This window comes from Dendrobates tinctorius, unplaced genomic scaffold, assembly GCF_039654945.1.
Source record: "Dendrobates tinctorius isolate UK_male_01 unplaced genomic scaffold, ASM3965494v1 ptg000087l, whole genome shotgun sequence".
In the NCBI taxonomy this organism is placed as follows: domain Eukaryota; kingdom Metazoa; phylum Chordata; class Amphibia; order Anura; family Dendrobatidae; genus Dendrobates; species Dendrobates tinctorius.
In genome coordinates this window covers 7,199,505-7,215,826 of record NW_027361755.1, presented here as the reverse complement: position 1 = coordinate 7,215,826, position 16,322 = coordinate 7,199,505, and the positions used below count along the sequence as shown (strand labels likewise).

Below are 16,322 nucleotides of genomic sequence, written 5' to 3'. Positions count from 1 at the left end.
AGTCAGCTCTGCTATGCAGACAGGAGACTCAATTTCCCCTGTAACTGGGGCTAATATACTAGCCACAGTTACGTGGCAAAAAAAAAAGCTACAAAAAAAAGCATTGATATGCTAAAATCACCCCCAGAAGCCCCCAAAAGAGAGGCAAATTATTTGTATCTCCGAACAAAAACAATTTTTATTGCCATGACTGCCAACAGTAGATATAAGTCAACGCTTTGTGCAGTGCCCGACGTTTGTCTACAGTTGGTGGTTTTGTGCTGATCGGGATTTCCTGTGACCCCCGACCTCATTGAAACCTGAGTGATTCAGGTCCTGATGAAGCCAAGGTCACACCAGCCAATGAGACAAATCACTGGGAAAGTTTGTTGTAGCAAACAAACTTTCCCGGGCGATGTGCCTCATTAAAACACTGTTTCTCCTCAGATCTCCTGCCAGTGAGAGATTAGAGGATAAATAGTGTTAAAAGTGCTGCAGCAATCTTGCTATAAAGTAAAAAAAAAAAAAAACAGATAAGGCAGATTAGGGTTAGCGCTATAGTTAGGGTTAGTGTTGGGCTAAATTTAGGGTTAGTGTTAGGCTAAAGTTATGGTTAGGCTAAAATTAGGGTTAGAGTTAGGCTAAAGTTAGGGTTAGTGTTAAGCTAAAGTTAGGGTTAGGCTAAAGTTAGGGTAAAGTTAGGGTTAGTGTTAGGCTAAAGTTAGGGTTAGGGTAAAGCTAAGGTTAGTCTTAAGCTAAAGTTAGGGGTAGGGTTAGGCTAAAAAATTAGCCTTTTTCAATTGTTTCACCAATATTTTGGCCACGTCAATCAGTCACATCAGTCAGTCAGTCACAGTTTTCTATTTGTGGAAAAAATAAAAACAAAAAACGAATAAAATGGCCCGTCAGTATTATAGTGCAGAGGAGGCTTATGCACTTTTATGTTCTGACAGCGAAGAAAGTGCAGTGTCAGACGGCGTTCGGCCATCTTGAAACGGTCCACCGTCCAAACAGGACGCGAGTGGGGAGGACTGCAAGTAGAAGGAGAGAGGCGAGGAGATCTTCTTTCACTGGCTGTCTCACGGGTACGCTCTTGGAAGCGCAGGTCAATGCGTGTCGCAAGAGAGATCAGTTCCTCTAAAGAGGTGGGGGTATCCCAACCAGCCAATTCGTCTTTAATCCGACCGGACAAGCCACGCCAAAAGGCCCCTATGAGGGCCTTGTTGTTCCAATCGAGTTCGGAGGACAAGGTGCAAAAACGGATGGCATATTGTCCTACCGATAGAGTACCCTGATAGAGGCTAAAGAGGGACTCGGTGGTGGAAGCCAGACGACCAGGCTCCTCGGGCGTCCAAAAAGGTGGAAAGCTGAGAGATGAGTGGGTCATCACACTCCCAGAGGGGATTCACCCATGCTAACACCTCCCCCTCTAAGTGGGAAACTATAAAGGCTATTTTAGCGTGATCGGTGGGGTAGTGCTGTGGCAAGAGCTCAAAATGTAAACGGCATTGGTTCAAAAACCCCCGACACAACTTGGGATCACCTCTATATCGAGGTGGCTTGCATAAGCGCGGCAGCGGGTGCGGGGCCGAGGCTTAGGCAGAAACGGATTGTATGGAAAGGAGCCGGTTATCTACCGACGCCATATAGTTGAGGATATGGGCCTGGGTGTCGCGTTTCTGAGTGATCACCAATTTTTGGAGACTGGCCAACTGGGAAGCATTCCCAGGGTCTGAGGACTGTAAGGACGACAAATGGGACTCCAAGGATTTCATAAAGGACATGATCCTTGTCTGATTTTCCCATAGGAACACTAGTTCCTTTTGGGCGGAGGCCGTGGTAACAGCGGAGTCCATGGCCTGATTATACTGTGACGGTTCCTGGAGTGGACCCTCTGGGTCGTGACACCAACCCACCTAGGGCGAGCTGACCTAGTGAGGACCACCCCCTATACAGGGAGTGTCAGGGACAAGCTCAAGGGGGTAAGGTACCACGACTGCTGGAATCAGGTGGCCGGCTCACAGGAGACACGAATGAGAGTGTCTGCAGGAAGCAACTGGGAGTGTGCAAAGCATGGACACAAGGACACGCAGGGTACAAGACAATACATGGCGAGTGTACGGAGGTACGGAAGGTTCAAGACAATACAAGGCGTATACACGGAAGTGCGCTAGATACAGGACAGTGCAAGGCGAGCACACAGGAGCACGTATGGCGTGCACTGGCAAGCACGCCCGGGTGCGGGCAAAGCAGGGCGCGTGCCAGGGAGCATGCAAGAGCACAGAGTTAGGCAGAGCGCGTGCTGGGAAGAACGCCTGAGTGCAGTGCAAGGCAAAAGGTGCGCCAAGAAGCATGACAGGACACAAGGCAGGGACTGAGCATGTGCTAAGGAGAACGACAGAGCAGAGCGTAGGTACAGAGCATGTGCTAGGAAGCACGACAAGGCAGAGTACAGGAACGAAGCACAAGGCGAAGTACAGACACAGAGCACAATGCAGAGGACCCGAATACAGCACGCTGCCAAGCAAGGACAAAACAGACCAAGCCAGGAAGCACAACAATAATCAGGCACCTTTCATAGGAAGAGGTAGCCTGATATAGCACATGAGCACTTGGATTTCCGGGTCAGGTCCTCCAGGACCATAGAGGACGAGACTGGAGACAGAGCTGAGAAGAGCGCGCGTGCGCACTAAGAACATTGTGCAGCCATGGAACTAGGTACGAGAGGTGCGCGTGCGCACCCAATGGGACCCTCGGAGCGGCCGCAGCACCAGAAGTGGTGACGTTGGGCCCGAAGTCCCGCCCCCAGGTGAGAGCAGCGTGACAGACGGCATGACAGTTGCTGTTTTTTTAATTTATCATTGTTGTGGGCTTATTACCATTTTTTCCCTTCTCGTTTGTTGTTTACCTTGATGGTTTGCCACTTTATTTAATCTATATTTCTTTTACCCGTATCACTAGACCTTATGCTATATTCCTTATTTCTTATAGGGACAGTGGCCATCCACCAGGTCTACTGCTCTCTATGCGGCAGGAACAGTGGCCATCCACCAGAGATGCCTTTCTTTATGCGACAAACACAGTGGTCATCCACCAGATGAGCCGCTCTCTGTGTGAAAATCACAACCAATGTCGCCATTCTTCAAACACCAACTTAATTGCCAAAAGCTCATTATTACCCATGTCATAGTTTCTCTCAGCCGAGGATAATTTTTTTAGAAAAGAAGCATGGACGCCATTTACAGGGGAGGGACCCTGAAACAACAGTCCTGCTCTCTAGAACCACCTTTGCTGTCAGGACAAACAGAGAATTACAGGGTTAAGAACATACCCCTTGATTAACCAACTCCAGACTCCCTAGGGTTAATCAAGTCTCTTCTATTTTAGGAATCAAAGGACAGGCCCCAATAAAATGTCTTACCCACCTATCCCGCAGGCGTTTAGCCACACGTATAGCCAATGACATGGCAGCCTCCAATGACTCTGTGGTTTCAAATACACTGCCAAGGCAACTTTAGACCTTTCTGTAAGGCCTTAAAGGGAATCGGCCATGCTTTTTTTGGCCTATGAGCTGCCGGCATCGACATCAGGGGCTTATCTACAGCATTCTGTAATGCTATAGATAAGCCCCCCGATGTAACCTGAAATATAAGAAAAAAGAGTTAGATTATACTCACCCGGGGGGGGCAGTCCAGTACGATGGGTGTCGCGGACCGGTCCGGCGCCTCCCATCTTCATACGATGCTGTCCTCTCCTTCCCTTCCTGTCGTGGCTCCGACACAGGCGCACTGCTCTGCCCTCTTGAGGGCAGAGCAGAATACTACAGTGCGCAGGAGAGGGGCTCTCTGACCTCTCCTGGCGCCTGCGCACTGTAGGACTCTGCTCTGCCCTCAACAGGGCAGAGCACTGCGCCTGCGCCGGAGCCACGACAGGAAGGGAAGAAAAGGACGGCATCGTATGAAGATGGGAGGCGCCGGATGGGACCGCGACTCCCATCGGACCGGACCGCCCCCCAGGTGAGTATAATTTTAAGGTCCCGTTACATTTAGCGATGCATCAGCGATCCCGACAATGATACTACCCGGTCAGGATAGCTGGTGCATCGCTAAATGGTCGCTATTGAGCTGCCAAACAGGCAGATCTCACCAGCGATGCAGCAGCGGTTGGCGGTCGTCACTTACCTGTCACACGCAGCGAGGGTGACGTCTTCCGCCCGCGTCCATGGAGTCGCTCGTCGGCGCCAGCAGGAAGCCGACGATGAGAAATGGACCAGGACGATCTCTCGCGATCAGCGATATCCTGCGGGGAGCCGGGTCGGAGATAAGTGTCACATGTAGCGACATCGCTAGCGATATCGCTGTTATGTCACAAAATTGGTGATGCTTTAGCGATATCACTAGTGATCTCGCTGTGTGAAGGGGGCTTAACTCTTTTTTCTTATCTTTCAGGTTACGCTGTAGATAAGCCCCTGACGCCGATGCTGGCAGCTCATAGGCCAAAAAAAGGGTGACAGATTCCCTTTAACAAAATTGGCTTCTAAGAGCCGGATCATTCCATTTGGTATCGGTTGTCCATCTGCAAAATTCAGAGCTATAAGTCTCCACTGAACGTTTTCCCTGCTGAAGACGACGCAGCGTAGATTCAGCCAAGGAAATTTGGTCAGGATCATCATAGTTAAGGGCCTAAGCCCAGAAAAACCCAGAAGAAACCTGGAAACATATATACAGTTGTACTCAAAAGTTTACATACCCCGGCAGAATTTTGGCTTTTTTGTAATCAGTGTGTGTGCATGAAAGCTGAGTGAGTTTCTGGGATCCAAACAGACTTGCATCTTTCATCCAGCCACTGACGTTTCTGGATTGTGAGTCTTGGGGAAAGCAAAAGAATTGTCATCGGATCTACGGGAAAAGGTAGTTGAACTGTATGAAAAAGGAAAGGGATACAAACAGATATCCAAGGAATTGATAATTCCAGTCAGCAGCGTTCAAACTGTGATTAACAAATGGAAAATCAGGGGCTCTGTAAAAACAAAACCACGGTCAAGTAGACCAACAAAACTTTTATCCACAACTGCCAGGAAAATTGTTCGGGATGCAAAGAAAAACCCACAAATAACATCAGCTGAAATACTGGACTCTCTGAAAACTAGCGGTGTGGCTATTTCAAGATGCACAATAAGAAGGCACATGAAAAAATGGGCTGCATGGTCGAGTAGCCTGAAGAAAGCCATCACTGCGCAAATGCCACAAAGTATCTCGCCTACAATACTCAAAACAGCACAGAGACAAGCCTCAAAGCTTCCGGAACAAGGTAATTAATTTGGAGTGATGAGACAAAAATGTAACTTTTTGGCTACAACCATAAACGTTACGTTTGGAGAGAGGTCAAGAAGGCTCATGATGAAAGGAACACCATTCCTTCTGTAAAGACGGAGGTGCATCGCTGATGTTTTGGGTATGCGTGCGTTACATAGGTGCAGGAAATTTGGTCAAAGTCGAAGGAAAGATGAATGGAGAACGTTATCAGCAAATACTGCTGCGCATGGGATGTACTTGAAAGTTCCAACATGACAATGATCCAAAACACAAGGCCAAGTCGACCTGTCAAGTGGCTACAGCAGAACAAAGTGAAGGTTCTCGAGTGGCCATCTCAGTCTCCTGACTTCAGTATCATTGAGCCACTCTGGGGAGATCTCAAGCAGTTCATGCTAGACAGCCCAGGAATTTACAGGAAGTGGAGGCTTGTTGCCAAGAAGAGTGGGCAGTTTTACCATGAGAAAATAAAGAACCTCATCCACAGCTACCACAAAAGACATCAAGCTGTCATTGATGTTAGAGGGGGCAATACACAGTATTAAGAAATGGGGTATGTAAACTTTTGATCAGGGTCATTTGGATGTTTTGGGCTGTCATTATGAAGAGAAAACACAGTAGTTTGACAATAAATTGCTTCACCCAACCACTATGAGTGGAGAAAAAGTTTTGGTGTTATCATTCATATTCTCTGGAAAAATGCCAAGAAAGCAAAAATTCTGCCAGGGTTTGTAAACTTTTGAGCACAACTGTAACCCAGTGGCAAGGAAAAAGCCCAGAATTGAGGACCCCCTTGCAACAGTGAAATCACAATTCCCACTAGTTGCTCCTCATCTCCAGAGGAGTAAGAATAAAGATTGAAATACAATTTACAAGCTTCTTTGAATAGAAAAAACTTGTCCCTACCTCCTGAAAACCTGTCTAGGAGGGCAATTTTGGGTTCAAGCTGGACCAGCCTACCCACAGAGTCCCCCACAGTAGGAGTCTGCAGCCACAGTGCCGCTGAACCTCAGACTGAAGGTTGACAACCTCTGCAGCTGCTCTGCCAGCACAGAAACGGGATCATTGAACCCGGAAAAGAAAAAAAAAGCTCACACAAAAAAAAAACACACAGTTGTCAGTTGTTTTTTTCCCCTATAAATGTGTACGGCTGGTATTAATGTCACACTGGGTGAGGGAGAAGCTAGATGCTCAACAATGGGAAGAGGGAGGGTGGGCCCAAATACTAGGAAAGGGGGGGGTGGAGACCCATAGGTAGATCTGACAACACCCTGTCTGGCCTAATGTCCCTAAACTACGTTCCGCACCTAGCGCCGAGCAGGAATAAAATCCCTGATTGCGACTAGCGATTGACCCTGTGCCGCTCTCTATGTGGCAGTCACAGTGGTCATCCACCAGATGGGTGTGGCTGTTTCTCTCGTCATGATTTCTGGACTGAGTCCAGGTTTAGACAGCACCTGATTTCTCAACGGAGTGCACGTCATTCATTCTTTTATACATAGAGAGAAGACCAAACGAGACTTATTTTGAGTGCGGCTGTTTCTCTTTCTTGTCACTTCTCTCTATGTGGTAGTCACAGTGGTCACCCACCAGATGTGCCGCTCTCTATGTGGCAGTCACAGTGGTCACCCACCAGATGTGTTGCTCTCTATGTGGCAGTCACAGGGTCATCCACCAGATGTACGCGCTCTATGTGGCAGTCACAGTGATCACCCACCAGATGTACCGCTCTCTATGTGGCAGTCACAGTGATCACCCACCAGAAGTGCCACTCTCTATGTGGCAGTCACAGTGGTCACCCACCAGAAGTGCTGCTCTCTATGTGGCAGTCACAATGGTCATCCACCAGATGTGCTGCTCTCTATGTGGCAGTCACAATGGTCATCCACCAGATGTGCTTTTCTCTATGTGGCAGTCACAGTGGTCACCCACCAGATGTACCGCTCTCTATGTGGCAGTCACAGTGGTCACCCACCAGATGTGTTGCTCTCTATGTGGCAGTCACAGTGGTCACCTACCAGATGTGCTTCTCTCCATGTGGCAGTCAGTGATCACCCACCAGATGTGCCGGTCTTTATGTGGCAGTCACAGTGATCACCCACCAGATGTGCTGCTCTCTATGTGGCAGTCACAATGGTCATCCACCAGATGTGCTTTTCTCTATGTGGCAGTCACAGTGATCACCCACCAGATGTGCCGCTCTCTATGTGGCAGTCACAGTGGTCACCCACCAGATGTGCCGCTCTCTATGTGGCAGTCACAGTGGTCACCCACCAGATGTGCCGCTCTCTATGTGGCAGTCACTGTGATCACTCTCCAGATGTGCCGCTCTCTATGTGGCAGTCACTGTGATCACTCTCCAGATGAGCCGCTCTCTATGTGGCAGTCACAGTGGTCCCCCACCAGATGTGCTGCTCTCTATGTGGCAGTCACTGTGATCACTCTCCAGATGTGCTGCTCTCTATGTGGCAGTCACAGTGGTCACCCACCAGATGTGTTGCTCTCTATGTGGCAGTCACAGTGGTCACCTACCAGATGTGCTTCTCTCCATGTGGCAGTCAGTGATCACCCACCAGATGTGCTGCTCTCTATGTGGCAGTCACAGTGGTCATCCACCAGATGTGTTGCTCTCAATGTGGCAGTCACAGTGGTCATCCATCAGATGTGCTACTCTCCATGTGGCATTCAGTGATCACCCACCAGATGTGCCGGTCTTTATGTGGCAGTCACAGTGATCACCCACCAGATGTGCTGCTCTCTATGTGGCAGTCACAATGGTCATCCACCAGATGTGCTTTTCTCTATGTGGCAGTCACAGTGATCACCCACCAGATGTGCCGCTCTCTATGTGGCAGTCACAGTGGTCACCCACCAGATGTGCCGCTTTCTATGTGGCAGTCACTGTGATCACTCTCCAGATGTGCCGCTCTCTATGTGGCAGTCACTGTGATCACTCTCCAGATGTGCCGCTCTCTATGTGGCAGTCACATTGGTCCCCCACCAGATGTGCTGCTCTCTATGTGGCAGTCACTGTGATCACCCTCCAGATGTGCTGCTCTCTATGTGGCAGTCACTGTGATCACCCTCCAGATGTGCTGCTCTCTATGTGGCAGTCACAGTGGTCATCCATCAGATGTGCTACTCTCCATGTGGCATTCAGGGATCACCCACCAGATGTGCTGGTCTTTATGTGGCAGTCACAGTGATCACCCACCAGATGTGCTGCTCTCTATGTGGCAGTCACAGTGGTCATCCATCAGATGTGCTACTCTCCATGTGGCATTCAGTGATCACCCACCAGATGTGCCGGTCTTTATGTGGCAGTCACAGTGATCACCCACCAGATGTGCTGCTCTCTATGTGGCAGTCACAATGGTCATCCACCAGATGTGCTTTTCTCTATGTGGCAGTCACAGTGATCACCCACCAGATGTGCCGCTCTCTATGTGGCAGTCACAGTGGTCACCCACCAGATGTGCCGCTCTCTATGTGGCAGTCACTGTGATCACTCTCCAGATGTGCCGCTCTCTATGTGGCAGTCACAGTGGTCCCCCACCAGATGTGCTGCTCTCTATGTGGCAGTCACTGTGATCACCCTCCAGATGTGCTGCTCTCTACGTGGCAGTCACAGTGGTCATCCATCAGATGTGCTACTCTCCATGTGGCATTCAGTGATCACCCACCAGATGTGCCGGTCTTTATGTGGCAGTCACAGTGATCACCCACCAGATGTGCTGCTCTCTATGTGGCAGTCACAGTGGTCTTCCACCAGATGTGCCATTCTCTATGTGGCAGTCACAGTGGTCACCCACCAGATGTGCCGCTCTCTATGTGGCAGCCACTGTGATCACTCTCCAGATGTGCTGCTCTCTATGTGGCAGTCACAGTGGTCCCCCACCAGATGTGCCGCTCTCTATGTGGCAGTCACTGTGATCACTCTCCAGATGTACTGCTCTCTATGTGGCAGTCACAGTGATCACCCACCAGATGTGTCACTCTCTATGTGGCAGTCACAGTGATCACTCTCCAGATGTGCTGCTCTCTATGTGGCAGTCACAGTGGTCCCCCACCAGATGTGCCGCTCTCTATGTGGCAGTCACTGTGATCACTCTCCAGATGTGCTGCTCTCTATGTGGCAGTCACTGTGATCACTCTCCAGATGTGCTGCTCTCTATGTGGCAGTCACAGTGATCACCCACCAGATGTGTCACTCTCTATGTGGCAGTCACTGTGATCACTCTCCAGATGTGCTGCTCTCTATGTGGCAGTCACAGTGGTCTTCCACCAGATGTGCCGCTCTCTATGTGGCAGTCACTGTGATCACTCTCCAGATGTGCTGCTCTCTATGTGGCAGTCACAGTGGTCCCCCACCAGATGTGCCGCTCTCTATGTGGCAGTCACTGTGATCACTCTCCAGATGTGCTGCTCTCTATGTGGCAGTCACTGTGATCACTCTCCAGATGTGCTGCTCTCTATGTGGCAGTCACAGTGGTCCCCCACCAGATGTGCCGCTCTCTATGTGGCAGTCACTGTGATCACTCTCCAGATGTGCTGCTCTCTATGTGGCAGTCACTGTGATCACTCTCCAGATGTGCTGCTCTCTATGTGACAGTCACAGTGGTCTTCCACCAGATGTGCTGCTCTCTATGTGGCAGTCACAGTGGTCCCCCACCAGATGTGCCGCTCTCTATGTGGCAGTCACTGTGATCACTCTCCAGATGTGCTGCTCTCTATGTGGCAGTCACTGTGATCACTCTCCAGATGTGCTGCTCTCTATGTGGCAGTCACAGTGGTCCCCCACCAGATGTGCCGCTCTCTATGTGGCAGTCACTGTGATCACTCTCCAGATGTGCTGCTCTCTATGTGGCAGTCACTGTGATCACTCTCCAGATGTGCTGCTCTCTATGTGGCAGTCACAGTGGTCTTCCACCAGATGTGCTGCTCTCTATGTGGCAGTCACTGTGATCACTCTCCAGATGTGCTGCTCTGTATGTGGCAGTCACTGTGATCACTCTCCAGATGTGCTGCTCTCTATGTGGCAGTCACAGTGGTCTTCCACCAGATGTGCCGCTCTCTATGTGGCAGTCACTGTGATCACTCTCCAGATGTGCTGCTCTCTATGTGGCAGTCACAGTGGTCATCCATCAGATGTGCTGCTCTCTATGTGGCAGTCACAGTGGTCATCCATCAGATGTGCTACTCTCCATGTGGCATTCAGTGATCACCCACCAGATGTGCCGGTCTTTATGTGGCAGTCACAGTGATCACCCACCAGATGTGCTGCTCTCTATGTGGCAGTCACAATGGTCATCCACCAGATGTGCTTTTCTCTATGTGGCAGTCACAGTGATCACCCACCAGATGTGCCGCTCTCTATGTGGCAGTCACAGTGGTCACCCACCAGATGTGCCGCTCTCTATGTGGCAGTCACTGTGATCACTCTCCAGATGTGCCGCTCTCTATGTGGCAGTCACAGTGGTCCCCCACCAGATGTGCTGCTCTCTATGTGGCAGTCACTGTGATCACCCTCCAGATGTGCTGCTCTCTATGTGGCAGTCACAGTGGTCATCCATCAGATGTGCTACTCTCCATGTGGCATTCAGTGATCACCCACCAGATGTGCCGGTCTTTATGTGGCAGTCACAGTGATCACCCACCAGATGTGCTGCTCTCTATGTGGCAGTCACAGTGGTCTTCCACCAGATGTGCCATTCTCTATGTGGCAGTCACAGTGGTCACCCACCAGATGTGCCGCTCTCTATGTGGCAGTCACTGTGATCACTCTCCAGATGTGCTGCTCTCTATGTGGCAGTCACAGTGGTCCCCCACCAGATGTGCCGCTCTCTATGTGGCAGTCACTGTGATCACTCTCCAGATGTACTGCTCTCTATGTGGCAGTCACAGTGATCACCCACCAGATGTGTCACTCTCTATGTGGCAGTCACTGTGATCACTCTCCAGATGTGCTGCTCTCTATGTGGCAGTCACAGTGGTCCCCCACCAGATGTGCCGCTCTCTATGTGGCAGTCACTGTGATCACTCTCCAGATGTGCTGCTCTCTATGTGGCAGTCACTGTGATCACTCTCCAGATGTGCTGCTCTCTATGTGGCAGTCACAGTGATCACCCACCAGATGTGTCACTCTCTATGTGGCAGTCACTGTGATCACTCTCCAGATGTGCTGCTCTCTATGTGGCAGTCACAGTGGTCCCCCACCAGATGTGCCGCTCTCTATGTGGCAGTCACTGTGATCACTCTCCAGATGTGCTGCTCTCTATGTGGCAGTCACTGTGATCACTCTCCAGATGTGCTGCTCTCTATGTGGCAGTCACAGTGGTCTTCCACCAGATGTGCTGCTCTCTATGTGGCAGTCACTGTGATCACTCTCCAGATGTGCTGCTCTGTATGTGGCAGTCACTGTGATCACTCTCCAGATGTGCTGCTCTCTATGTGGCAGTCACAGTGGTCTTCCACCAGATGTGCCGCTCTCTATGTGGCAGTCACTGTGATCACTCTCCAGATGTGCTGCTCTCTATGTGGCAGTCACTGTGATCACTCTCCAGATGTGCTGCTCTCTATGTGGCAGTCACAGTGGTCTTCCACCAGATGTGCTGCTCTCTGTGGCAGTCACTGTGATCACTCTCCAGATGTGCTGCTCTCTATGTGGCAGTCACTGTGATCACTCTCCAGATGTGCTGCTCTCTATGTGGCAGTCACAGTGGTCTTCCACCAGATGTGCTGCTCTCTATGTGGCAGTCACAGTGGTCCCCCACCAGATGTGCCGCTCTCTATGTGGCAGTCACTGTGATCACTCTCCAGATGTGCTGCTCTCTATGTGGCAGTCACTGTGATCACCCTCCAGATGTGCTGCTCTCTATGTGGCAGTCACAGTGGTCCCCCACCAGATGTGCTGCTCTCTATGTGGCAGTCACTGTGATCACTCTCCAGATGTTCTGCTCTCTATGTGGCAGTCACAGCGGTCTTCCACCAGATGTGCTGCTCTCTATGTGGCAGTCACTGTGATCACTCTCCAGATGTGCTGCTCTCTATGTGGCAGTCAGTGATCACTCTCCAGATGTGCTGCTCTCTATGTGGCAGTCACAGTGGTCTTCCACCAGATGTGCTGCTCTCTATGTGGCAGTCACAGTGGTCCCCCACCAGATGTGCCGCTCTCTATGTGGCAGTCACTGTGATCACTCTCCAGATGTGCTGCTCTCTATGTGGCAGTCACTGTGATCACTCTCCAGATGTGCTGCTCTCTATGTGGCAGTCACAGTGGTCCCCCACCAGATGTGCCGCTCTCTATGTGGCAGTCACTGTGATCACTCTCCAGATGTGCTGCTCTCTATGTGGCAGTCACTGTGATCACTCTCCAGATGTGCTGCTCTCTATGTGGCAGTCACAGTGGTCTTCCACCAGATGTGCTGCTCTCTATGTGGCAGTCACTGTGATCACTCTCCAGATGTGCTGCTCTGTATGTGGCAGTCACTGTGATCACTCTCCAGATGTGCTGCTCTCTATGTGGCAGTCACAGTGGTCTTCCACCAGATGTGCCGCTCTCTATGTGGCAGTCACTGTGATCACTCTCCAGATGTGCTGCTCTCTATGTGGCAGTCACTGTGATCACTCTCCAGATGTGCTGCTATGTGGCAGTCACAGTGGTCTTCCACCAGATGTGCTGCTCTCTGGCAGTCACTGTGATCACTCTCCAGATGTGCTGCTCTCTATGTGGCAGTCACTGTGATCACTCTCCAGATGTGCTGCTCTCTATGTGGCAGTCACAGTGGTCTTCCACCAGATGTGCTGCTCTCTATGTGGCAGTCACAGTGGTCCCCCACCAGATGTGCCGCTCTCTATGTGGCAGTCACTGTGATCACCCTCCAGATGTGCTGCTATGTGGCAGTCACTGTGGTCACCCTCCAGATGTGCTGCTCTCTATGTGGCAGTCACAGTGGTCCCCCACCAGATGTGCTGCTCTCTATGTGGCAGTCACTGTGATCACTCTCCAGATGTGCTGCTCTCTATGTGGCAGTCACAGTGATCTCTCTCCAGATGTGCTGCTCTCTATGTGGCAGTCACAGTGGTCTTCCACCAGATGTGCTGCTCTCTATGTGGCAGTCACTGTGATCACTCTCCAGATGTGCTGCTCTGTATGTGGCAGTCACTGTGATCACTCTCCAGATTTGCTGCTCTCTATGTGGCAGTCACAGTGGTCTTCCACCAGATGTGCCGCTCTCTATGTGGCAGTCACAGTGGTCCCCCACCAGATGTGCCGCTCTCTATGTGGCAGTCACTGTGATCACCCTCCAGATGTTCTGCTATGTGGCAGTCACTGGTGGTCACCCTCCAGATGTGCTGCTCTCTATGTGGCAGTCACAGTGGTCCCCCACCAGATGTGCTGCTCTCTATGTGGCAGTCACAGTGATCACCCACCAGATGTGCTGCTCTCTATGTGGCAGTCACAGTGATCACTCTCCAGATGTGCCGCTCTCTATGTGGCAGTCACTGTGATCACCCTCCAGATGTGCCGCTCTCTATGTGGCAGTCACAGTGGTCATCCATCAGATGTGCTACTCTCCATGTGGCATTCAGTGATCACCCACCAGATGTGCTGCTCTCCATGTGGCATTCAGTGATCACCCACCAGATGTGCCGCTCTCTATGTGGCAGTCACTGTGATCACCCTCCAGATGTGCTGCTATGTGGCAGTCACTGTGGTCTTCCACCAGATGTGCAGCTGTGACAAGGACACTGTCACCAATACAGCACTGAACAATTAGAGTTCACTAAAGTCAGCACGTGGCTGCTCTGTCACTAGGACAACTGGCTCGAGCCATCACATAACATTGCAGCACCCCTGACGTACCGCCGCTCACCTCGGCCCTGCCTGCATACTACGATCTACAAGAGCTTTATTTCAGGAACAGATGAACATGTTCTGACACTCACACTGAGGCTGACGGGGGCGACCTGGAAGATACCAGCTTCTGATGTGGAAGGACCTTTCATGACGTCATGACCATGTGATTATCACGTGTGTGGGAGGCATTATAGCCTCTATGTCTAGGAGATGTAGCTAGAGAGCAGAAGGACCTTGGTGACGTCACGCCCTTGTGATCCTCCAAACGACCAGCACGCGAGTATTTGTTTCGCACTTTAGTTCTGTAGTGGGTGTGTCGGGGGGGGGGGGCAGTGTTTGTGAGCTGCAGTGCTGATTGGTTCATCATGGCTGCAGTGCTGATTCGTTTACCACGTCAGTGAGGGCGGTGCATTTATGAGCGCGCTCAGATCCAGATCCTGGGCCGGGCTGAGAAGGTGTAAATTAGTGATGGGTAAAATGCGATTTTTTTTTGGTGAGCCGGCTCTTTTGGATCGGCACACCAAAAAGAGCCGGCTCTTTTGGCTCCGAAAACGGCTCTTCATTTCCTATTACCTTTGGCTTTAAATTTGAAGCCAAATTCTGGTATGTGTTAACCCATGATTGTATACCTTTTAGTAAAAATCTACACATGTGCCAATTTATGACATAAAACAGAATAGTTTCCAGAATAACCAGATTTTATATTATTTGCTGTAAAAACTTTAACAAACACAAAATGAACATGCAAAATAGCAACAAGATCCTAATTATCAGTGCCACATTTTAAAGCTACCTTCGCAAGTTCGCTGTGGGCTGTCTGCTGCAAACAGTCTGCAGCGAAACTGCAGTGTCACATGTCGCATCTGCATCCAGGCGGATTTAGATAAGGAATTTGTGCCGTTGTGGGTCGGGCGGTGACAGCACGGAGCTGTGCGATCGGTCCCCGGAGGCCAATCACGGAGTTCTGTGCGCATGTCATGCGTGCGCATAGAACTGCCTGTCGCATCTCCGGCCCCGCCCCCTGAGGCAGGGGCATAAGAGAAAATGCAGCGCTGGAGCCGGGAAAGGTAAGAATTGAGCCTACCCCTTTAAACCTGATAATTTCTTGCTGGGGTCATGACTTTATCTGGCATAAATTGGAGTATAGATCTCTGGGTTGTTGCAGGTCGTGGTCTAGCTGATGCCTCAGAGGTGGTTGCAGACACTGCAGCAGCAGTTCCAGTAGTTGCAGTGGTGCTTTCATGTTCCTCAATCTGCACTGTTGGATGTACATTTCTAATATGTCTGTGAAGGTTGGTGGTAGACCCTGCTCGGTATGACAATTTTATCTTACAAATTTTACATTCTGTTTTTGTGTTGTCGATGTAATCAAAATGCGACCAAATCCTACTTCGTTTGCGGCTGTCACTCATCTTGTTATCCACTGTACGTGCACTCCTTTTCTCTCTGCAGGCTATCAACCTCCCTCTTTATTTATTTGTGGGTATTTTAAAAATAGTCTGTGAGGAAATTAATACCCAAGTTCCTCACCGTCACCAATATGGTTGCAAAATTGGGAGGATTTGATTACACGCACCTCAATCTGCATGCACTACTGTTTGTTACACTCTGTATCCGTCCACGACACATCCATCCAGGGTAGGGCAGGCTGCCAGGAACACAGCATGTGTGTTAACTTAAAAACAATCACAAGAGGGCAAGGAATGCTTGTCACAGATTGGAGGGGGGCGGGGCTGTGAGTCAGTGCTATGTGCGGCAGCAGGAGGAGCATGCATTCTTTCTCAGTCTCCTGGATAAGATCAGAGTGACTACTGCCAGGAGAGGCGGGGCAAGAGGGGACTGACTGTGGAACGTGAACTGGCAAAGAGCCGTTTAAATTTCAATTGGCTCCCTGCCAGGAGCCGGCTCATATGATTCACTATAAGAGCCGGCTCCTTCGGGAGCTACCCATCACTAGTGTAAATCGCACATTCAGGAGCGTGCATTTTTACCTCTCGCCGCGCGTTTCACAGGTGCTGGGCGCGCTTTTCACAGGTGCAACTTCTCCGCATTTCACAGGTGCAGCGTCTGCATTTCACAGGTGCTGGGAGCGCTTTTCACAGGTGCAGCGTCTGCATATATTTCACAGGTACAACTTCTCCGCATTTCACAGGTGCAGCGTCTGCATTTCA

At 50.5% G+C, this 16,322-nt stretch overlaps 1 protein-coding gene across 3 annotated transcripts in view; it reads right to left on the bottom strand.

Annotated features, from left to right (window-relative positions):
- Window positions 1–15,822, bottom strand: part of TFB1M (transcription factor B1, mitochondrial) — a 329,682-nt gene extending 313,860 nt beyond the window's left edge. Inside the window, exon 1 of one of the 3 annotated variants that reach the window (XM_073585711.1) lies at window positions 15,728–15,822. In XM_073585711.1, the coding sequence (XP_073441812.1) occupies window positions 15,728–15,780 (53 nt within the window). In that variant the 5' untranslated portion in view covers window positions 15,781–15,822. Of the gene's footprint in view, window positions 1–14,240; window positions 14,395–15,727 lie in introns of those variants that run through there. The other 2 variants (XM_073585709.1, XM_073585710.1) reach the window with 2 other exon arrangements.
- Window positions 15,823–16,322: the final 500 nt, after the last annotated feature.